General features: G+C 38.9%; 1 protein-coding gene across 1 annotated transcript in view; it reads left to right on the top strand.

Annotated features, from left to right (window-relative positions):
* The window catches only part of ADCY4 (adenylate cyclase 4), a 106,147-nt gene that overhangs the window by 50,618 nt on the left and 30,368 nt on the right, over window positions 1-25,161 (top strand). Inside the window, 8 exon segments of the mRNA XM_026722154.2 lie at window positions 3,208-3,366; window positions 5,833-5,962; window positions 8,993-9,175; window positions 11,123-11,154; window positions 13,239-13,325; window positions 21,199-21,268; window positions 22,038-22,135; window positions 23,376-23,460. Coding sequence (XP_026577939.2) covers window positions 3,208-3,366; window positions 5,833-5,962; window positions 8,993-9,175; window positions 11,123-11,154; window positions 13,239-13,325; window positions 21,199-21,268; window positions 22,038-22,135; window positions 23,376-23,460 — 844 coding nt within the window.

Here is a 25,161-nt window from a genome sequence, read left to right as displayed (position 1 = left end):
TGAGAACTTCTCATATTGATAACGCTACTTCTAGGAAGGAGAAAATGTATATCTTTTGGTCTAGCAAAAGATCTTTGGTGTTGGTAAGATTCAGTTTGAAATCTCCACTCTATCATAAATTAAATTGGAGATATCATAGTTATTTTTAATTAGAGAAAAATGCTTTGGAAGGATGAGATGGGAGAGTGACATTAGAAAAGTTATCCTAAGTATCAGGGGCAAGTCAAGTTGTAAATATTGCAACAAAACCACACATTAAATTAGAAACAGCTTGCCATTATGCTGAGACAAAAGGGACACATTATTCAATACATGATGGAAGGTTTACTCTATTATCTATATTTAATTTAAGAAGAAATAGAATAGAGGTAGCCCTCAACTTGTGACAACAATTGAGCCCATTTTATTTTTTTAAATTATTTTGTAATGTAAAATACAAAAAAAAAATATGAAAGAAAATAATTGGAAAATAAGGGAGGGGGAAGGGAAGGGAAAATCTTTCTTGCCACAGTTGTTAAGTGAATTTAACACTGTAGTTGTTAAATTAGTAACCCGGTTATTCAGTGAATCTGGCTTCCCCATCAATTTTGTTTCTCAGAAGGGGATCACATGACCTAGGACATTGCAACCATCATAAATATGAACCACTTGCCTAGTAACTGAATTTTGATCATGTGATCATAGGAATGCTGCAATCGTAAGTGTGAAAAAAGGCCATAGGTTATTTTTCCCCCCAGTGCCATTTTAACTTTGAACAGTCACAATTTACAAATACTTTAACTCTAAAATGAAACAGGGCCTTCCACCTGACCCTAACAATTACTTTTTGTTATGGGACCCTTAAGGTCACTCAAAAGACTACTTGTGTCCATTGCCTCAGAAGAAGCTTTTCATCCCCTCACCCCCTGAATGGAAAAGAAAATCCTAAACTTTTGAGTCACCAGATACATATGTTTTTGAGATTGTTTTGGAATGTGGAAGGAATAAACCATAATTTGCCATGCTAGCCCAATCCAGATTGGCTGATGTGATCAGTGTTAGTCTGGGCCTGTTCACCTTGGGAGACCCATCTGGACTTCCCACTTGATAAAATGCATCCATGAAAGATACCTAAAACAAGATGGATCGGTGACATCATCAAGTATTGCTGGCTCATTTGACAAAAGAAAGCTCAGGACTATATTGGTTGGAAACTTGCAGAAGAGGCCTTCATCCCACAGTGGTTAGACAATGGCTAAGATAGCAACATCACTAGCATTTAGACTTATATACCGCTCCACAGTGCTTTTACAGCCCCTCTCTAAGTGGCTTACAGAGTCAGCATATGGCCCCCAATACTCTACCATAACTCTGGGTCCTCATTTTGCACACTTCGAAAGAATGGAAGGCTGAGTCAACCTTGAGCCTGATGAGATTTGATCTGCCAAATTGCAGCCAGCCAGCAGTGAGCAGAAATAGCCTGCAGTACTGCACTCTAACCACTGTGCCACCACATCTGATATGATAATGATGAAAAAGATTTATTGAGAGCCAGTTTGTTGTAGTGGTTAAGCCACTGGGCTAGAAACTAGAAAAACTGTATGTTCTAGTCTATTCAGCTGGGTAACCTGGGGCCAGTCACTCCTTCTCAACCTTAGGAAGTAGGCAAATGGCAAACCACTTCTGAAATCTTACCAAGGAAACTACGGCAGTCACCAGGAATCAACCATGAGTCATAAACACATACAGCTAAGTGTTGTTATATCTTACTTAAGACCTTTTGTTTCCAAGCAGGGATATATAAAATTGTATGTCAGCATTCCATGGGTTCCTGTTGCTGCTAATACTTTGCGGAATGTTATATCTCTGTCTCTATCTACTTTCCTGACTACTTATTAATGTAGATCAATGTTTTTCATAGCAACTTTATGATATGTGGACTTCGACTCCTGGAATTGCCCAGTTGGCATGCTGGGAAGTTCACACATCTTAATGTTGCCAAGTTTGGAAAAAAACCACCCGCAAAATCTAAAGTCTCCTTTGTGTCAGGAATAATGATGTCACCAGCAATTCCATGTTTTTTATATACAAGTAGTTTTCGATTTATGGCCATAATTGACCCCAAACTTTATGTTGCTAAGCAAGGTCTTTGTCAAGTTAGATTTGCCCCATTTTGTGACATTTCCTGTCACAGTTGACAAGTGAATCACTGCAGTTGCTAAGGTAATAACATGGTTTTTAATTGAATCTGGCTTCCCCATTGACTTTGCTGGTTAGAAGGTCACAAAGGGTGATTGTGTGATGTCGGGATTCTGCAACTGTCATAAATATCGGTTATCAATCTGAATTTTGATTGCACAACCATGGGCATGCTGCCATGGTCATAAGTGTGAAAAATGATCATAACTCACTTTTTCCATTGAAACTTTCATTGGAACTTGAAATAGTCACTAAATGAACTGTTGTAAGTCAAGGACTACCTGTAATAGTAATAATGAATAATAATTGTTGCTTGTAACTTATGATTAATGTTTGTAACTATAATTATGATCTATGAGCTATGACTTGCTGTTTATGTGTACCCTGTGAGCTTTTGCACCAATAATGAATTCTATTCTATTCTATTCTATTCTATTCTATTCTATTCTATTCTATTCTATCCTATCCTATCCTATCCTACTCCACTCCATTCTATATTCTATTCTATTCTATTCTATTCTATTCTATTCTATGCTATGCTATGCTATGCTATGCTATGCTATTACATTCCACTCCACTCCATTCCATTCTATATTATAGTCCATTCCATTCCATTCCATTCCATTCTATTCTGTTCTATTCCATTCCACATATTCTATTCTGTCCGGTTTTATTCTATTCCTATTTCTAGTCCATTCTAAATTATAGTCCATTCTATTCTATTCCTACTCCATTCCATTCCTATCCCATTCCACATATTCTATTCTATTCCATTCCATTCCATTCCCATAGTACAGAAGTAGTTTGCCATTGTTCTAGTCTGGGTTTTTTTCTCCTATGACTTAGTTTACCCTCCAGCTATAGGATTCACAATTATGAAGTCCACTTCTGCTTAGTTTTTGGATAACAGCCTGCATAGGCTGAGTGCTGCTATCTAATGAGGCATGGATATATAAACTTTTTAGAAACTTGGCTCAGATTGCTTAATGAAATAGAACAACACCGTGTTACATTTTTTTCCTCCCTCAGGAAGCTGCGTGATGCCACCGGAGTGGACATCAATATGAGAGTTGGAGTCCATTCGGGAAATGTCTTGTGTGGGGTGATTGGTCTCCAAAAGTGGCAATATGATGTCTGGTCTGATGATGTGACATTAGCCAATCACATGGAGGCAGGAGGCGTGCCAGGGTGAGAGGAATCAGAGGGTGAGCTGTGTGCTCCCAAATCTCACAGAAGGTGTTATGTCTTTAGTTTAGCTTTGAATGTGACTCAGATTCAGGTATCTCTAAACAGGGGAAAAGCGTGCAAGTGACACCATAACACGATGGGGTCAAGATGAGAATAACACAAATTGTGCACTGTATGTTATGATACACAGTCACTGCGGCTTTTACTGGATGCCAAGTACATGGAAACAAATTGCAGTGAACATTCCAATTAAGTGCATGTGCTTTCGATTATAGTCTGTGGAGATTTTCAGTCATCCAGCTCCTAGCTGTCTCAAAGGTATTTTTTCAAAAGGTAGTTAGATTGCTTTTGTTTTGTTTTTTTTCTGAGAAAGAAGAAGGAAATGTAGCTAGTGAAAACAGGGAAAAAGAGAAGCTGGTTTAGCATGATTGTTAGTGGTGCTAAAATGGACAACTCTGGTTTCAAGTATCCATCCACAGTTTCTTCAGTCCTCAGCCCAATCTACCCTGCAAGGTTGTTTTATGTGTGATTGTTTTGGAGAGTTTTCCTATGGAAGAATTCCTTCTTGAACACATGGTTTCTGTGGACATTTTTCAATAAACGTTTTGGAAAGTTGACCTTACCTTGGGCTAAAAGGACCAATCCTGGCCTTTCCCTAGATACTAAGAGCTTGTTCACTTATTCGTGTCAGAAGCATCACAATTAAATTAAGGCATACTATATAACATAACGTTTAAACTATAAAATACAAGATTAAAATATGTACAAATTAAATAGATCTTGCCTAGAAACTAACAATATTAACTGCCATGAGGTACTGAGGTATACACTGATTGGGGCACAAAGGATGGGTATATCTATGTGTTGTTGCCTGCATGTCATCACAATCACATGTCACGACAATCACAAATCACGTGGGGGACATGAAAGGAGCCTCCCTAAAGAATACCAAGAGCTGGAAACAATCTTCACCTGCTCTATCCTTCTTAATACATCTGAATCCAAACATCTTCATCCTCCTCCTTGGATGAATTTTCTCTCAAGGGGACCCTAAAATAACTGGTTTGGAGTGGGGAAGTGAGGTGCTTCTTAACCATTGTTTTGTGAGACAACTGAAGGAGAAGAAGCAGATGTATAGACTGTGCTGGGAATAAAATGGCTGTTGTTTACAGTCTCCGAGTTTCCCAAAAAAGGGTGAGAGGACGATGTAATGATTATTTCCATTCATCTCCTGGTACCATCTACTATCAGGGGTGGTGGTAGTAATATGATCAGAGTGGGCTTCAAAATTTTTAGCAAGGGGTTCTCTGCTCGGTTGCTGGCTACAGTGGGTGTGGTCTAGTCAGCTTTCTGCACCACAGTGGGAGGGGCATTTTTGTCCTCCCCAAGCTCAGGAGCTTTCTTCGAGCCTCAGGGAGGGTGAAAATGGCCTCTCTGGGCTCCGGAGGCTCTCTGGAGGCCCGAAACAGGCCCATTTCTGGCCTTCCCGAACTTCCAGGAGGCCCGTTTTCATCCTCCCTGAGTCTCGCTGCATGCCCTGCACTTACCTGCATCCAAAATGAGCCGCATAGGGACTCCTGGGAGGGGCGGGGCAAGGTGGGCAGGGCCAGCCAGGAGTGGGATCTAGAGGCTCTCCCGAACCCCTGCAAATCCCCAGCAGCCCACCCCTGATATGGTCCTGATGAAAGTCAGTGAAGATAGTTACAGTTAACAAGAGGAAGCCTAGAGTAAATAACTAAATAACTACTGGAGTAAATAACTAAATGGCCAGATATAGTATCTGCGAGGGTTATTTTTTTCTTCTTCTCAGAACTGAAAAATACTTGATCAGATTAAAAGACTATTGTTTGGTTGGCTACTTTATCACCTTTGCTTATTTCACAATAACCATTCCAATAAAGTAAGCTATTTTTGTCTCATTTCAAAGGTGTTTGTGCCTTTGTTTAAAGACAGTCTAGCAAAATGACTAGGAACTCTTCTGTATTTCTCAGAATTTGGCTGAAATATATGGGCAGTGCTGCCTCCAAGAGGACAAAACAGAAATTGCACAGGAAAAGATGTAAATACACAAAACATGTGAGCAATATAATAGAATAAACAGAGTTGAAAGGGGCCTTGCAGGTCATTCAATCTCACAGAGATTTTATTTAACAAGCAGATTTGAAGCTGATCCAACCGAATCTCTAGATTTAACCAGCTTCTCAATGTGAATCCCCTCTATTTGGATTGAATTCTTGAATTGACATCTATCACACCGACATGATGATTTGATGTTTATTTCCCCATGCACAGAAAAAATATTTTATTCTAATGGATAAATTAACTTTCTGAACTGGAAGGACCTAATTCAGAGGTCTAATGATCCACCTTAATAATCTATTTTTGATTTGACTTTCAGTGAAAAAAATGGATTTTGTACAGTGAACAGTAATTTGTGGTCTCATCACTACAGCATTTCTCTTTCAGGAGAGTTCACATCACAGAAGCTACCTTGTCACACCTGGATGGAATGTACACTGTGGAGGAAGTTTGCTGTGTACGAGACTCTTATTTGAGGGAGAACCGCATCAAGACCTTCTTAGTTGTTGATCCCAGAGTAAGGAGCTTCCAAACAATTTTATACATCATTTACAATGTGTTTGACAGGTGCATGGTTGATACAGGTCCATTTATAACCATTCGTTTAGTGACTGTTTGAAGTGGCACTGAAAAAAGTGATCATTTTTTGCATGTCTGTTCCCCCATGATCACCTGATCAAAATTCGAATGCTTGGCAACTGCCTTGTGTTTATAATGACACTATCCTGGGAGCGTGTGAGCTCCATCTGCAACTTTCCCAGGTGGCTTCTGACCAAACAAAGTCAATAGGGGAAGTGAGATTTGCTTAATGACCGCATAATTAACTTAACAACTGCAATAACTCACTTAACGATGGCAAGAAAGGTCATAAAATGGGACAACATTCACATAACAACTATCTTGCATATAGAAATAGAAATTATGTGCTCAATTGTGGTCATAAGTCAAGGACTAGTTGTATATAGAAGATGTCACTTATGTAACCTTCCAGTCCTTCCAAGAAATCATAATTGGAAGATACTCAATGTTAGAGATCTGCATGGCATAATAAAGGCTAGATGGAACCAGGGGTGGGATGCTACCAGTTCTGCCTGGCTCTATAGAACTGGATGCTCTGAAGAGCAGCAGATACAGAACCGGTTCTGTGTTTGCTGTTGTTTGGCCCAGGCTCTTACCTGTCCTTTATTTCCTGCTTTTTCAGCCTCAGCTGCTTTGTGCGGCACAGCTGAGGTTGAAAAAGCAGGAAAAAAGTGGGTTTTACAAACACTGTGTACCTGCACTCAGCACTTTTCAACTGTCTGGGTGGCATAGCTTAGTTTATTACATATGCGTGCAATGCACGTCAGGCATGTGCGCGTGCAAAGTATAGTCACCGAACCGGTAGTACACTGCTTGAATCCCACCCCTGGATGGAACCAATATCAAATTTAAATTCCTACTTACACAGGAAGTTGTTTTTATCAACAAGGTTGAATATTTTCCTAATGTGCATCTTCTAAGCACAGTAAGGGATGAATCTATGATAAACCTCAATTTTTAAGAGATATTATAACTCTGAAGTTCAATTGCTATTCCAAATCCTGTAATTTCCAGGTTGGCCTCTAGAGACTAGATGTTATTAAACTACAAGTCCCAGAAGCCCCAATTAATGTGGCCAGTGATGAAGGATGCTGCAGAATTTTCATACAATTATTCTTGAGTAAAATAATTGGGCAATAGGTGGTGGGACAATTTCATCCTAAAATCCCAGAGAAATACAGGTAGTCCCAAGGTCATGTGATCACTTTTTGTGAAGTTTTGACAAGCAATGTGAATGGGGAAGCCAGATTCACTTAACCACCAAATTATTAATTTATCAATGGCAGTGATTCACTTAAGAACTGTGGCAAGAAAGATAACATGGGGCAAAACCTACTTAATGAATGTATCACTTAACAACAGAAATTTTGGCCTCAAATGTGGTCGTAAGCTAAAGATTACCTGTATTAAATACAAAAATGATTTGATCTAATGTAGACTATAGAATAACAGAGTTGGAAGGGACCTTGGAGGTCTAGTCCAACCCACTGCTTAGGCAGGAATGTTTGCAACCTTGCTGAGAGATTCTACATGGAAGTATTCTGATACCATATTGAGGTCTGGGTCAGTCATAAGGAAACCTTTTTATTTTGCAAAAAAGTCAGATAAGGTTCTTGGGGAATTTTATCACCATCTCAGTGTTATAACCTGCCCTGATTCTGCATGGCTATAGCATACAGAAATTCATTTAAAACTGAAAGTAGACACACTTTCACTAACATTAGATGAGGGAATAGAAGGGGAACTTACCAAATTTGCAGATGATACTAAGCTGGAAGGAATAGCTAAAACCAGTGGTGGGATTCAGCCAATTCTCACCACTTTGGGAGAACCGGTTGTTAACTTTCTGAGCAGTTTGGTGAACTGGTTGTTGGAAGAAATCATTAGAGCAGAGAACCAGTTGTTAAATTATTTGAATCCTACCACTGGCTAACACCCTAAAAGATAGGCTCAAGATCCAGATGGATCTTGAGAGACATGAACAATGGGCCCTATCTAACAAAATAAAATTCAGTGTAGAGAAAAGTTAAGTCTTAGGCAAGAAAAACCAAAAGTACACATATAGACTGGTTGAAACCAGACTTAATAGCAGTAACTATGAGAGGGATCTTGGAGTCTTAGTGGACAACCAGTTAAATATGAGCGAGCAGTATGCAGCAGCAGCCAAAAAAGCCAAAACAATCCAAGGTTGCATTAACAGAGGGATATAATCAAGATCAAATGAGGTACTAATACCACTCTATAAAGCCTTGGTAAGACCACACCTAGAAAAATGCATCCACACTATAAAAAAAAAGATGCTGAAACACTAGAAGGAGTACAGAGAAAAGCAACAAAGATGATTAGGGGACTGGAGGCTAAAACATATGAAGAACAGTTGCAGGAACTGGGCACAGCTAGTCCAGTGAAGAGAAGGACCAGGGGAGATATGATAGCAGTGTTCCAATATTTAAAGGGCTGCCACAGAGAGGAGGGGATCAAGCTGTATTTCAAGGCACCTGAAGGCCAGACAAGGAATAATCAATGGAAACTGATCTAGGAGAGATTCAACCTGAAAATAAGGATAAATTTTCTGATAGTGAGAACTATCAACCAGTGGAACAGCTTGACTTTGGAAGTTGTGGGAGCTTCATCACTGGAAGCTTTCAAGAAGAGACTGGGCTGCCATTTGTCAGAAATAGTGTCAGGTCTCCTGCTTGGGTGGTGGGTTGGACTAGAAGACCTGCAAGGTCCCTTCCAACTAGTGGTGGGATTCAATTTTTCTTACTACTGGTTCTGTGGGCATGGCTTGGTGGGCATGGCAGAGGGAGGACACTGTAAAATCTCCAGTCAGAGGTGCTATTTGCCAGTTTGCTGAACTACTCAACATTTCTGCTACTGGTTCTCCTATTAATCTAATCAAATTCAAACAGGGTGAGATTTGCCACTCACGAGCCTTCCTTGTATTTCTGGTTTATTTGATATTTAGGCTGAAGAAGAAGGTTCTCGTGACATTCTCTCACCAGCACCAGGTGAAAGCTTCATGATGAGGGCCTCTGTACGGATGACTCGCTATCTAGAATCATGGGGAGCTGCCAAACCCTTTGCCAACTTCAAACCTCTGGACAATCTCCCAGCAGAACCATCAGGATTTGTTCGGAATAACCATTCGGTATGCCTAGCAGGAGAAATACTTCCTTTCCCTAGCTAAACTATTCATTGTTCCATTTTCTGTAGCAGGACAAGATGTCTGTGAATTTCAGATCATTTCACATTTTAGTATCCTCTTGAACACAGATATATTTGGATAGCAAAGGTGACCAACAAGGAAGGATTCAAATGCATAACACCATGACACATCACTGGAAGGAACAATAAAATCACAAAACTGCATCTCATTTATTTTGGATATATCATGTGGTAGAATTCATTGGAGAAAGCAATTATGTTGGGAATACTTAGTGGTAAAAGAGTGCAGTGGTTAGAATGAAATATTACAGGCTGCTTCTGCTGACTGCCATATGCCTGCAGTTTGGCAGTTTGAGTCTTACTGGCTCAAGGTTGACTCAACCTTCCATGTTTCCGAGGTCAGTAAAATGAGGACCCAAATTGTTGGAGGCAATATGCTGACTCTGTAAACTGTCTAGAGTGGGCTGTAAAGCACCATGAAGTGATATAAAAGTCTAAGTGCTATTGCTAAAAGGAAACCAGGCTGTCAGAGAACATGATGGCCGAACACCATCAAAGTTGAGAGCAGCCGGCATTCGGCTTTGCTCGGGTATTGTATATATGGTGTATATATATATGTTTTCTTAAGTTTTCGCGGGTACTTACATATATGGTATTCAGCTTTGTTCGGGTATTTTCCCACATCATTATAGTTGTGCTTTTAAAGTTGTAGCAACATTTTGGCAGAATCTTACCTGCCATCATCAGGCTTCTGTATTATGTTCGTCTGTGAGTCAGACTTCCACAGCCGTTTCAGTTTTAAATTTGGTGTTAGCCTATGCTGTGCCAGAATGGTTTTTTTCTTCATTTCTGATCGGTTGGGAGTCTTAGTCTGTGTTTATTGGTCTTGGAGTTTGCTGTGCTCTGAGTAAATGATAGCTATAATTTATTAGTAAGCTAGGTTTCATCTGGGTGCCTGGTTGGGGTGTGTTTGAGCTGGAGGTATCAGGGGGAGTCTGTTTGTGCCCAGGTGTTTGCCTGGCTTGTGGTGTGGAGATTTTTTTGTTTGAGATTTAAAAATTTAAAATTTAAAGCAGATTTAAATTTAAAACAGAAATGGCTGTGAAAGTCTGACTCACAGATGAACACTATACAGAAGCCTGGTGATGGCAGATGAGATTCTGCCGAAACATTGCTACAACTTTAAAAGCACAACTATAATGACGTGGGAAAATACCTGAACAAAGCTGAATACCATACATATAAATACCCGCAAAAACTTAAGAAAACACACACACACACAAACACACACACATACACACATAGATAGATAGATAGATAGATAGATAGATAGATAGATAGATAGATAGATAGATATAGGTATATATTGATATAATGATATTTGCAATAGCAATTGCAAATAATAATTATGAGCAAAATCCAAAATATTGAGGCTAAATTGAGAATTTTAGAAATTTTATAAAAATGGGTGAGGAGAAAGGAAAGAAAGATGATTGAAAATTATTATTATAAGACAAATAACTCCAGTCAATCAATGAATTCATGATCATATTACTCAAAAGTCTTTTTCGTTACCCATTTGCCAAAAAAAAAAAATCTTAATTCAGATATTGACAAACAAGAAAGATACGCAATCCATTACTATATATTAAAATGTATACTAAATTTCTGTTGATTTTAAGCCAAAAATGTTGTAGTATTAGAATAGGTCCAAATAGTTTGTTCTAATACCTAAATTACTTTCAAAAGTAATTACTTTCAAAAACAGAACAATTATAGCTAATGCTTACAATATTCAACATTTCTTGAAATGAAGCAATATTTTCCAGATTATTAATCTGACCTCTATTGCTCAATCGTTAGCACTATTCCTACATTATCGTAAGTGAAGAATGTCTATAATGCATTGGAGTTTTCTGTCTTCTTGCAGGATATCTCTTTGGGATCTTTGACCGTGGAACGGTAAGAAGAAATATTGGTTTTAAACCAGACTTCTCCAGTCTGATTCCTTCCAGATAAATTGTATAATCACAAATAAACGTCTCTAGTTAATGCAATACATCTGGAAGACATTACGTTCGAGAAGATTGTTTTGTAGAGTGAAATAAAAAAAAATGGATGTAACCAAATAGTTTTCTTTAAAAAAAAAGAAATTGAAGAAATCATATGAAATCACACTCTTTTCAGTTTTGTTGGTGATCATGGTTCTAGCAATCTGTAGAGTCTAGAGATATAAAAGTTAGCAAGCTAAGAGATGTTAATCTAATAGTGACACAATGGAGAATGTGTAGGAGTTATAAAGGATTTGTGGAATTGATAACATATTATCTTGCAAGGTTTGGAAGTTGATAAGATGCTCCATGTTTACCTAACTTAACAGCACAGAAAACTCAAAGATATATATATGTTTTCTTAAGTTTTCATGGGTACTTACATGTATGGCATTCAGCTTTGTTCATCTGCCATCATCAGGCTTCTGTATAATGTTCTTCTGTGAGTCAGGCTTTCACAGCCGTTTCTGTTTAAAATTTCGGGCTAGCCTACTGCTGTGCCAGAATGGTTTTTTCTTCATCCTGATTGGTTGGGACTCCACATACAAACCCATAAACATGGACCCAACCACATATACACACACTATACAGAAGCCTGATGATGGAAGATGAGATTCTGCCGAATGTTGTTGATAATCTTTAAAAGCACAACTACATGACGTGGGAAAATACCCAACAAAGCTGAATGCCACACACACACACACACACACACACACACACACACACACATGACATTTCAGCAGAATCTCATCTGCCATATATATATATGGCATTCGGCTTTTGCTCGGGTATTGTATATATGGTGTATATATATATGTTTTCTTAAGTTTTCGCGGGTACTTACATGTATGGTATTAAGCTTTGTTCAGGTATTTTCCCACATCATTATAGTTGTGCTTTTAAAGTTGTAGCAACATTTTGGCAGAATCTTACCTGCCATCATCAGGCTTCTGTATTGTGTTCGTCTGTGAGTCAGACTTCCACAGCCGTTTCAGTTTTAAATTTGGTGTTAGCCTATGCTGTGCCAGAATGGTTTTTTTCTTCATTCCTGATCGGTTGGGAGTCTTGGTCTGTGTTTATTGGTCTTGGAGTTTGCTGTGTTCTGCTTGATTGGTGTTTCTAATATCTTCTGTCTGTTTTGTGGCTTTTTTTGTCTGGATTGGCTGGCAACGTTGTGTTCCTGTATTGGAGGCTTTTAGTGCAACTTGGCTCTGAGTAAATGGATGGCTATCATTTGTTAGGAGGCTAGGTTTCATCTGGGTGCCTGGTTGGGGTGTGTTTGAGCTGGAGGTATCAGCGGGGATCTGTTTGTGCCCAGGTGTTTGCCTGGCTTGTGGTGTGGAGATTATTTTTTTGTGAGTGCAAGCTTCCAAAAAAATTACAGTCTAGTGGAATCATCTCTTCTATTCATGCTTTCAGGTCTTTTTTCAATCTCTATGGCTTCCCTAATAATTCTAGCTTCCTAATAAAAGATAGCCGTCCATTTACTTGGAGCCATTGATACATGCTAGGAATTTGGTTTATAACACATAGCATTGTTCTCAAATATTTGATATACCAACACACATTGGCAATTAGAGTTGGCTGATCTTGAAGAGCAGCAGGGTTGGATTAGTGCTTAAACAGTAACTACCAGGAGATGGCAGAATTTTAACCCAGAGAGACAATCAGATGTGTATACAATGTATTTGTGTGTGTATGTGTGTGTGTGTGTAAGTATATGTATATGAGACAACTCACTTCTGTCTTGTCAAATACAATACAGGTATACATATTATATTCAGAAGGATTAATCATATTCAGAAACTCAGCTTGAAGAAATTTATCTCTTGCACCTTGTTTGAATTAAATTATGTTGAGTAGCCTAGTTTCTTCTTCTTTCCTCCTCCTCCCCTCCTCCTCCTCCTCCTCCTCCTCCTCCTCTCCTCCTCCTCCTCCCTCCTCCTCCTCCCTCCCTCCTCCTCCTCCTCTCTTCTTTTCCATATTGGATTTCAGGTGCCGTGCCCCCAGGAGTCCAGATGAAGACTTGGAAGGTGTGGATGAGAAGTTCTTCCAACTGATTGAACAGCTGAATTCCCAGAAGTGCGTTTTGGGGTCAATGAAAAGAAATCAAGAAGTTGTGTTGGTTGGGTAGAAATGAGATCAGAGGAAAGATCCTCCTTAGAGGTCCTTCTTCTCGAGTTGAAAAATGTCTCAACTTCCCAACAGAGGTGTCATCTCCATAATAAGTAGTACTGAAATACATTGTGTTCCATGACACAAGCTCCACTCTTTCAATGTTGTGTGGTAGTTTGTAAGAGGTGGAGTTTGCATCCTGATGTTGCAGTGCATATTTCCTCATTGCCTTATCATTGCAATTGCTGATATTTCCCCTCTGCGCATTAACTTCAAAACATTTTGGAGAGGGAACCTAAGTTCTAAAGCAATCATTGTGCTAAATTTCAGACAATGAATCTTCAAAACATCAAAAACTGGAGATATAAGAAGTTTTGTGTGCTTGTTTGCTTTGTTGGCAAGGCCCAATTTAAAACAATCAAGGATTATCTTTAATAAATAGGGATGAAGAAACATGGAGGGACAAATACTATGAAGGGCAAGTGTCAAAGAAAATAACAGTTGATCTGTGGGTGTGACATTTGTCTTGTTACATTTGGCTTCAATACCCTGGAAATCTGAATGAGTTGGGACATCAAGAAGTGTCATATTATTGAAAGCAAGTGCAATAATGCTCAGCAGAAACATTTTCTCAAAATCCTCAGCTCCATTTCTAAGGCACAAAAAATTAGATGGCCCATTTCTCCCCCGCTGATCTTTATTCCTTAGCAATAATAATAGCACTAACCCTCAAGGGTAGGACTTCTTTTGCAATGATAAATGTTCCACTACTGGAAATTAAAAAGTGAATACAATAGTATAAGCCCAGAGATCATAGGCTTCCAGAATAAGAAGTATGTAATCAGAGGGGAATTTTGCAAATTTATATTCTTTAGTTATCTTGGCGTACAAAAAATACAATAATAATACCTAGAAAATTCACAGAAATTCCATCTTCTTTAAAGGAATGGAGACAGCAATTATTCCTTAGCAATAATAATACCACTTCCTAGACTTATATACCACTTCACAGTGCTTTTGGCAACCCGGCTCTAAGTGGTTTACAGAGTCAGCCTATTGCCCCCAACAATCTGAAGTCCTCATTTTACCCACTCCTCAGAAGGATGGAAGGCTGAGTCAACCTTGAGCCTCTAGTGAGATTTGATCTGCCAAATTTCAGGCAGCTGGCAGTCAGCAGAAATACCCCTGCAGTGCCTCGATCGGTCTAACCACAGTACCACCACATGGCTCTTTAATTAGACAAGGAGATTTATTAGAACAAGAGGATCTAGGACATTCACTGTAGCCAACTCATTGCAGCCAGCTCACCATGAGAAAATTTGCCTCAGCCAACTTACCCAAAATAATTTGCTATGGCCAATTTGCTGCAGGACAACTCACTGCTGAACAATTCAATGCTGTATTAATTGTTCCATTCATTACATTTTTATTATTGGTGACCACATTTTCATCCAAATTATTGTAAATTTCCGTATTTCTGGATTGGAATTTCATTTATTTAATTATTATTGGACATAGTTCACTGACTGTAATTTAACTTTCTATATTTGGTGCTGAATTGTCCTGTGGCATGGTGGCCAGGTGTGAGTTAACTTAGGGAATTGACCAAAGCAAGTTGGTTGTGGTGAGTTAATGGCCAACAATGACTTGGGTGCAGTGAGTTGGCCATGGTAGGATCGTGTGATACAACCAATGTGGTTGCGGTTATAATAGACACTGAATAAATAAATATTACACATGTTGTAGATGTTTTATTAGTTTTATACTGTACCTAAGTTGTTTCATTATCAGGTAGTCCTTAATTATGATCCACAATTGAGCTCAAAATTTCCATGCTGTACTAAAGTTAGAGATAGTTACTTAAGGGTTGAATTTTACCCATTTTATAACCTTCATGCCAAAGCTGTTATGAACCACACGCTAGTTGTTAAATTAGTAATAGCGTACTGTTATGGATTTGGCTTCCCATTGACTTTGCTTTGCTTGTCAGCTCTAAGCTCAAAAAGGCACTCACATGCACCCCAGGATACTGCAAATGTTGGTCAGTATCAACCACACTTGCCAAGTGTTTGAATTTTGACTCATGTGATCGTAGGGGATGCCACAACCATTGGGTGGGAAAAAATGGTCATATGCTTCTTTTTTCAGTGCCATTGTAACTAAAGTCACTAAATGAACTACTTGAATTCGAGGACTACTTGTAATTGTTTTAAAATTTAAACTTAGAAGCTGCCCAGAGTCACCGTCCAGTTTGTGTTGGAATTTTGCCCGAATGAATGAATGAATGCTGTCATCGTGCCAATAGTGGAAATGAATATTGTCATGGCAATTGATGGAAATCTCACTCTAGGTGTGCTTTATTCTCTTTGTGTAGGGCAATGGAAGAAATCTGAAGATTTCAACTGCATCACATTGTACTTCAAGCAGGAATCTTTGGAGAAGGAGGGTACACTATAAAAAGACAGAAATGTGATTATTTCTTTCTTTAAAAGAACATTTTGTTATATTCTTATAAAAGAAGAAGAATACATTATATTATTTTGATACAGTGCTGTTTTTTACAGTATTGGCCAGGAGATTATTATAACACTGTTTACATTTATACCATTCAAGCTAAAAGTTATTAAATCAGTATAAACAATGATTTAAAATGTTGATGTTGGGAAGCCTCTGGTTCTCAACATCAACAGAATTAACACAAAATGATAATCTGATCACTGCAAAGGCAGTGATCTAGAACCAATATTTCTATTTGCTGATTACATAGGTAGTCCCTCTCATCTTACAACAGTTCATTTAGTGACCATTCAAAGTTACAACGGCACCCCGAAAAATGTGACTTATGACCATTTTTCATACTTCACGAACGCTGCAGCATCACATTATTTATAATGTAATCTTTCTGATGCTTGACAACTGGTCCTTATTTATGATAGTTGCAGCATCCCCGAGTCACATGATCTTTTTGTGACCTTCTGACAAGCAAAGTGGATGGGGAAACCAGATTTATTTAATCGATGCGTGTCACTCATTTAAGAACTGGAGTGATTCACTTTGCTTAACAACTGTGGCAAGAAAGATCATAAAATGGGGGGCAAAATGTACTTACCAAATTTCTCACTTAGCATACATTTTGGGCTCCATTGTGGTCATAAGTCGAGGACTACCTGAATAATTGTCTCAATTTCTCTCTCTCTCTCTTTCTCTTTATTTTTTTTTGCAGTACACGCCTCCTCACCACTGCCTATCTTTTAATTACTATACGGCCTGCAGCTTCCTTGTCTTCGCTTTCCAAACTTTCTCTGTCCAGATCCTTGTCGCTTATAAGTAAGGAGGAATTGAGCAATAGGGAATGGGTAGTTAATCCAGACAGGGACTGGCCCAAACTAGGGTGATTCTACCTGTTGAAATATGAATAGCAATAGCACTCAGACTTTATATACTGCTTTGATAGTGCTTCACAGCCCTCCGTCCAAGCAGTTTACAGAGTCACTGTGCTCATGGTCCCCAACAACCTGGATCACCTCATTTTATCCACCTCAGAAGGATGGAAGTCTGAGTCAATCTTGAGCCTGGAGATTTGATTCTGCCAAATTGAGGCAGCCAGCTGTCAGCAGAAGTAGCCTGCAGTACTGTAATCTAACCACTGCACCACTGAGTGCTCATACTCTCCTTAAAATGTATGGGTGCTAAGCAGCATGTGTGTTCAGGAGTGTAACTGTAAGGCCAAAGCCTTAAAATCCATAATATTCTTTGGATTGCAATTCCCAGAATCCTCCAGTCAGCATGATACAGATACAGATTAACAGAGTTGGAAGGGATCTTGTAGGTCATCTGGTTCAACCCCTGCCCAAGTGCTAGAAGACCCTACACCATTTCTGACAAATGGCAGTCTAGTCTTCTTCTTGAAAGCTTCCCAAAGTGATGAAGCTTCCATAACTTCTGAAGGCAAGATGTTTCTTTGGTTGATTGCTCTCACGGTCAGAAATTTCTTTTCCTTATTCCAAATTGAATCTCTCCTTTATCAGTTTCCATCCATTATTCCTTGCCTGGCCTTCAGGTGGTTTGGAGAATAACCTTGACCCCTTCCTCCCTGTGGCAGCTCCTCAAATACTAGAACACTGTTATCATGTCTCCCCGGTCCTTCTCTTCACTGGACTAGCCATGCCTAGTTCCTGCAACCATTCATTGTATGTTTGAGCCTCTAGTCTCTCGTGATCACAGGAATACTTTTAATTCCACTTTTGTGGAGTGGCACCAGCTTGAGATGTTTGGAGCAGAACATGTGTGCAGAAATGAATAGTAGGTTTGTGCTAAGTCACGCAGGAGAAAAGACTTATCAAAGGCCACTTCTCACTTGAAGATCTATGTATGCAAACCGATATATGAGACTGAAAATGAATGAGTTTCTAGCTCTCATGGATGCTCAAATAAATTGATTATGGCAAGACTTTCAACCAGCACAAAATGCCAGGAGGTCATTACCTCAATGGTGGTTCTTCTTCAAGATCAATAAAAGCAAAAATAAACATTGAATTACACAAATGTGCCAGCAAACTGGATTCCTCATTTATTCTTTCCATCTAGAACAAAAAGCACTGGGATCTCCTATGGAATTTCTTTCTTCCTGTTTCTTCTCCTCCTTCTCACCTGCTTTGCTGGTCACCTGGCGAAAGTCTCTGGAGGATACTTCAGAAGAGAACCTCATGGGGATCTCTAATCAGGCAATGAGCAGGGGCCATTGCCCAGCTATGCTATGTAGCCCATTCTAACTTTTGGGCCATAGCTTCTGCAGACAAATTTAAAAGATGCTCATATTCTGGGACTGGTTGGAAGCTGTCTCTAGGGTTAGGTTTTGAAATGGAATTAGAATTAGAATTAGAAGAACTTTATTGTCATTGTACAGGTTGGTACAACTGATTTACTTGGAGCCATTGATACATGCTAGGAATTTGGTTTATAACACATAGCATTGTTCTCAAATATTTGATATACCAACACACATTGGCAATTAGAGTTGGCTGATCTTGAAACAGCAGGGTTGGATTAGTGCTTAAACAGTAACTACCAGGAGATGGCAGAATTTTAACCCAGAGAGACAATCAGATGTGTATACAATGTATTTGTGTGTGTATGTGTGTGTGTGTGTGTAAGTATATGTATATGAGACAACTCACTTCTGTCTTGTCAAATACAATACAGAGTATACATATTATATTTCAGAAGGATTAATCATATTCAGAAACTCAGCTTGAAGAAATTTATCTCTTGCACCTTGTTTGAATTAAATTATGTTGAGTAGCCTAGTTTCTTCTTCTTTCTCCTCCTCCTCCTCCTCCCTCCTCCTCCTCCTCCTCCTCCTCCTCCTCCTCCTCCTCCTCCTCTCCTCCTCCTCCTCCTCCCCTCCTTCTTTCCATATTGGATTTCAGGTGCCGTGCCCCCAGGAGTCCAGATGAAGACTTGGAAGGTGTGGATGAGAAGTTCTTCCAACTGATTGAACAGCTGAATTCCCAGAAGTGCGTTTTGGGGTCAATGAAAAGAAATCAAGAAGTTGTGTTGGTTGGGTAGAAATGAGATCAGAGGAAAGATCCTCCTTAGAGGTCCTTCGAGTTGAAAAATGTCTCAACTTCCCAACAGAGGTGTCATCTCCATAATAAGTAGTACTGAAATACATTGTGTTCCATGACACAAGCTCCACTCTTTCAATGTTGTGTGGTAGTTTGTAAGAGGTGGAGTTTGCATCCTGATGTTGCAGTGCATATTTCCTCATTGCCTTATCATTGCAATTGCTGATATTTCCCCTCTGCGCATTAACTTCAAAACATTTTGGAGAGGGAACCTAAGTTCTAGCAATCATTGTGCTAAATTTCAGACAATGAATCTTCAAAACATCAAAACTGGAGATAGAAAGTTTTGTGTGCTTGTTTGCTTTCTTGGCAAGGCCCAATTTTAAAACAATCAAGGATTATCTTTAATAAATAGGGATGAAGAAACATGGAGGGACAAATACTATGAAGGGCAAGTGTCAAGAAAATAACAGTTGATCTGTGGGTGTGACATTTGTCTTGTTACATTTGGCTTCAATACCCTGGAAATCTGAATGAGTTGGGACATCAAGAAGTGTCATATTATTGAAAGCAAGTGCAATAATGCTCAGCAGAAACATTTTCTCAAAATCCTCAGCTCCATTTCTAGGCACAAAAATTAGATGGCCCATTTCGCTGATCTTTTATTCCTTAGCAATAATAATAGCACTAACCTCAAGGGTAGGACTTCTTTTTTGCAATGATAAATGTTCCACTACTGGAAATTAAAAAGTGAATACAAGTAGTATAAGCCCAGGAGATCATAGGCTTCCAGAATAAGAAGTATGTAATCAGAGGGGAATTTTGCAAATTTATATCTTTTAGTTATCTTGGCATTAAAAAAATACAATAATACCTGTGAAAATTCCACAGAAATTCTCTTCTTTAAAGGAATGGAGACAGCAATTATTCCTTAGCAATAATAATACCACTTAGACTTATATACCACTTCACAGTGCTTTACAACCCGCTCTAAGTAGTTTACAGAGTCAGCCTATTGCCCCCAACAATCTGGGTCCTCATTTTACCCACCTCAGAAGGATGGAAGGCTGAGTCAACCTTGAGCCTGGTGAGATTTGATCTGCCAAATTTCAGGCAGCTGGCAGTCAGCAGAAATACCCTGCAGTACTGCGTTCTAACCACAGTACCACCATGGCTCTTTAATTAGACAAGGAGATTTAATAGAACAAGAGGATCTAGGACAATTCACTGTAGCCAACTCATTGCAGCCAGCTCACCATGAGAAAATTTGCCTCAGCCAACTTACCCAAAATAATTTGCTATGGCCAATTTGCTGCAGGACAACTCACTGCTGAACAATTCAATGCTGTATTAATTGTTCCATTCATTTACATTTTATTATTGGTGACCACATTTTCATCTAAATTATTGTAACTCTTGTATTTCTGGATTGAATTATTTATTTAATTATTATTGGACATAGTTCTACTGACTGTAATTTAACTTTTATATTTGTTGAATTGTCCTGTGGCATGGTGGCCATGGTGAGTTAACTTAGGGAATTGACCAAAGCAAGTTGGTTGTGGTGAGTTGGCCAACAATGACTTGGGTGCAGTGAGTTGGCCATGGTGGATCAAAGATACAACCAATGTGGTTGGGTGGCTATAGACATCGAATAAATAAATATTATTTATTTTGTGGATGTTTTTATTGTTTTACTGTATTTTAAGTTATTTCACAGGTAGTCCTTAATTATGACCACAATTGAGCTCAAAATTTCCATGGCTAAAGTGAGATAGTTATTAAGTGAATTTTACCCATTTTATAACCTTTCATGCCAAAGCTGTTAAGTGAATCACTGCAGTTGTTAAATTAGTAATAAGGTTGTTAAGTGGATTTGGCTTCCCCATTGACTTTGCTTGTCAGCCGGCCTCAAAAAGGCATCACATGACCCCAGGATACTGCAAATGTCATCAGTATGAACCACTTGCCAAGTGTTTGAATTTTGATCATGTGATCGTAGGGATGCCACAACCATTGTAAGTGTGAAAAATGGTCATAAGGCACTTTTTTCAGTGCCATTGTAACTAAAGTCACTAAATGAACTGTTGTAATTCGAGGACTACTTGTAATTGTTTTAAAATTTTAAACTTAGAAGCTGCCCAGAGTCACTCGGTTGTGTTGAATTTGAATGAATGAATGAATGAATGCTGTCGTGCCAATAGTGGAAATGAATATTGTCATGGCAATTGATGGAAATCTCACTCTAGGTGTGCTTATTCTCTTTTGTGTAGGCAATGGAAGAAATCTGAAGATTTCAACTGCATCACATTGTACTTCAAGCAGGAATCTTTGGAGAAGGAGGTACACTATAAAAGACAGGAATGTGATTATTTCTTTCTTTAAAAGAACATTTTGTTATATTCTTATAAAAGAAGAAGAATACATTATATTATTTTGATACAGTGCTGTTTTTACAGTATTGGCCAGGAGATTATTATAACACTGTTTACATTTATACCATTCAAGCTAAAAAAGTTATTAAATCAGTATAAACAATGATTTAAAATGTTGATGTTGGGAAGCCTATGGTTCTCAACATCAACAGGAATTAACACAAAATGGATAATCTGATCACTGCAAAGGCAGTGATCTAGAACCAATATTTCTATTTGCTGATTACAGGTAGTCCTCATCTTACAACAGTTCATTTAGTGACCATTCAAAGTTACAACGGCACTGAAAAATGTGACTTATGACCATTTTTCATACTTACGAACGTTGCAGCATCACATTATTTATAATGTAATCTTTCTGATGCTTGACAACTGGTTCATATTTATGATAGTTGCAGCATCCCGGAGTCACATGATCTTTTTTTGTGACCTTCTGACAAGCAAAGTGGATGGGGAAACCAGATTTATTTAACGACCGTGTCACTCATTTAAGAACTGGAGTGATTCACTTAACAACTGTGGCAAGAAAGATCATAAAATGGGGGCAAAATGTACTTAACAAATTTCTCACTTAGCAGCATACATTTTGGGCTCCATTGTGGTCATAAGTCGAGGACTACCTGAATAATTGTCTCAATTTCTCTCTCTCTCTCTTTCTCTTTATTTTTTTTTTGCAGTACCGCCTCTCACCACTGCCATCTTTTAATTACTATACGGCCTGCAGCTTCCTTGTCTTCGTTTCCAACTTTCTCATCCAGATCCTTGTCGTTTATAAGTAAGGAGGAATTGAGCAATAGGGAATGGGTAGTTAATCCAGACAGGACTGGCCCAAACTAGGGGTGATTCTACCTGTTGAAATATGAATAGCAATAGCACTCAGACTTTATATACTGCTTTATAGTGCTTCACAGCCCTCTCCAAGCAGTTTACAGAGTCAGCCTATGGTCCCCAACAACCTGGATCCTCATTTTATCCACCTCAGAAGGATGGAAGTCTGAGTCAATCTTGAGCCTGGAGAGATTTGATCTGCCAAATTGGAGGCAGCCAGCTGTCAGCAGAAGTAGCCTGCAGTACTGTAATCTAACCACTGCACCACTGAGGCTCATACTCTCCTTAAAATGTATGGGTGCTAAGCAGCATGTGTGTTCAGGAGTGTAACTGTAAGGCCAAAGCCTTAAAATTCCATAATATTCTTTGGATTGCAATTCCCAGAATCCTCCAGTCAGCATGATACAGATACAGATTAACAGAGTTGGAAGGGATCTTGTAGGTCATCTAGTTCAACCCCCTGCCCAAGCAGAAGACCCTACACCATTTCTGACAAATGGCAGTCTAGTCTCTTCTTGAAAGCTTCCAGTGATGAAGCTTCCATAACTTCTGAAGGCAAGATGTTTCTTTGGTTGATTGCTCTCACGGTCAGAAATTTCTTCCTTATTTCCAAATTGAATCTCTCCTTTATCAGTTTCCATCCATTATTCCTTGCCTGGCCTTCAGGTGGTTTGGAGAATAACTTGACCCCTTCCTCCCTGTGGCAGCTCCTCAAATACTAGAACACTGTTATCATGTCTCCCCTGGTCCTTCTCTTCACTGGACTAGCCATGCCTAGTTCCTGCAACCATTCATTGTATGTTTGAGCCTCTAGTCTCTCGTGATCACAGGAATACTTTTAATTCCACTTTTGTGGAGGGCACCAGCTTGGAGATGTTTTGAGCAGAACATGTGTACAGAAATGAATAGTAGGTTTGTGCTAAGTCACGCAGGGAGAAAATTATCAAAGGCCACTTCTCACTTGAAGATCTATGTGGCAACCGATATATGAGACTGAAAATGAATGAGTTTCTAGCTCTCATGGATGCTCAAGTAAATTGATTATGGCAAGACTTTAACCAGCACAAAATGCCAGGAGGTCATTACCTCAATGGGTGGTTCTTCTTCAAGATCAATAAAAGCAAAAATAAACATTGAATTACACAAATGCCAGCAAACTGGATTCCTCATTTATTCTTTCCATCTAGAACAAAAGCACTGGGGATCTCCTATGGAATTTCTTTCTTCCTGTTTCTTCTCCTCCTTCTCACCTGCTTTGCTGGTCACCTGGCGGTAAGTCTCTGGAGGGGATACTTCAGAAGAGAACCTCATGGGGATCTCTAATCAGGCAATGAGCAGGGCCATTGTAGCTATGTAGCCCATTCTAACTTTTGGGCCATAGCTTCTGCAGACAAATTTAAAAGATGCTCATATTCTTGGGACTGGTTGGAAGCTGTCTCTAGGGTTAGGTTTTGAAATGGAATTAGAATTAGAATTAGAAGAACTTTATTGTCATTGTACAGGTACAACGAAACTGTGGATGCACCCCAGCAACTGTTCACAATACAATAAAACCAAAGTACTTAAAAATGAAGATAAGAAAGACAGAGTACTCACATCTCCATTTGCAATTTGAGAGTACAATATCTATGAATATACACAAAATATACATCCAACACTGACTGTAATGCTTAGCCGAGTATAATACACAAGAGATGGATTGTACTGTAATATGTCTCTAAGCTCTCTGAATGGGGTATTGAGATTTCACATCTTTTCACATCTTAATCTGGTAGTGACTTCATGTTTATTTGCAGTTCGGATGGCCCAGGGAAAGGAACTATTTGTTAGTGTAGTGGTGTGGGATTTTATTGACCTAAAACGCCATCCAGATGGCAGCAGGTCAAAAAAATAATTGCAAGGGTGTAACGGGTCTTCTATAATGGCCTTGATTCTGCTTTGGCAGCGGGACCTGGCTAAGTCTTCCAGGGAGGGCAGATTTCCAGGGAGCAAGGTCATTTGCAAGAAGTATCAAAAGTGTTTGTTATGATATGTACAAAATAACCCTTGAGTAATGAGGATATGCACATGGAAATGTTTATGAGAATAGTTATGAATAATTATCCAGCCACATACAGATACACTAAATTGAGTTAAAGTTTACTTTAAGAAATAGCACAGTGCAATAAACAGTCCAGGTCATATACGTTTTTCAGTCCAAAGAATATCCAATTACAAAGTCTTCTTACCGGTTGCCTTTGTCATTTATAATAAACAAAAATGTCAAAGCATAAGCACAGAATAAATACAACAGAGAACCTTAGATAGCAACAGAAAGTCAGAGAGACAAAATGTCAGAGAGACAGAATGTCAGAGAGAGCACGCTATGATCTTTAGCTCCCCCTTATGGTAATTTGCAATATAATCAACCAATCGGAATATAGTATAAATTAACACAGTGATTTTGTCTTAAAGCTACAAACATACATTGTTGGTTTATATATTGCCAACCCAACTAATTGGTGGGCAGATTCCTAACAGTGTTTAAACTCTCCTATGTCTTGGCCCTTGGACTCAGCAGAGCTGAGGTGTAGGCATATTTCTACAAGAAAAATGTGAGTGAAGGGGGAAGTCATCTCTTACTTACAATCCATATTAAAAAATAGTCAGAATGGTGTATGACTTTGGGTACTCAGCTCCTACTTGGGAGAAGTAGCTTACAAAATCCCCACATAGATCATACCTAATTGTCTAAATGCCTCCACAAAGCTGTTATATGGGCACAGTTTGCCAAACTGAATAAGATGCTCCCACATAATTGAGCCCAAGGGAAAAAATAGACATATGCAGTACAATTCTGTATATTAATTTATTGTATTTTTGTTCCTGTATTGTTGATTTTTATTGTATTCATGGGAACCAATAAAGGAGAATATTTGTAGCTCAGGGGTCCTTGGTGCTCTCTAAGCTTGGTTGTTTCCTTGCAGTCATTTC

This window comes from Pseudonaja textilis, chromosome Z (genome assembly GCF_049901715.1).
Source record: "Pseudonaja textilis isolate UNSWEBS1 chromosome Z, rPseTex1.2, whole genome shotgun sequence".
Classification (NCBI taxonomy): domain Eukaryota; kingdom Metazoa; phylum Chordata; class Lepidosauria; order Squamata; family Elapidae; genus Pseudonaja; species Pseudonaja textilis.
Note: the sequence above shows the minus strand (reverse complement) of the source record. Positions and strands in the feature narration are given on the sequence as shown.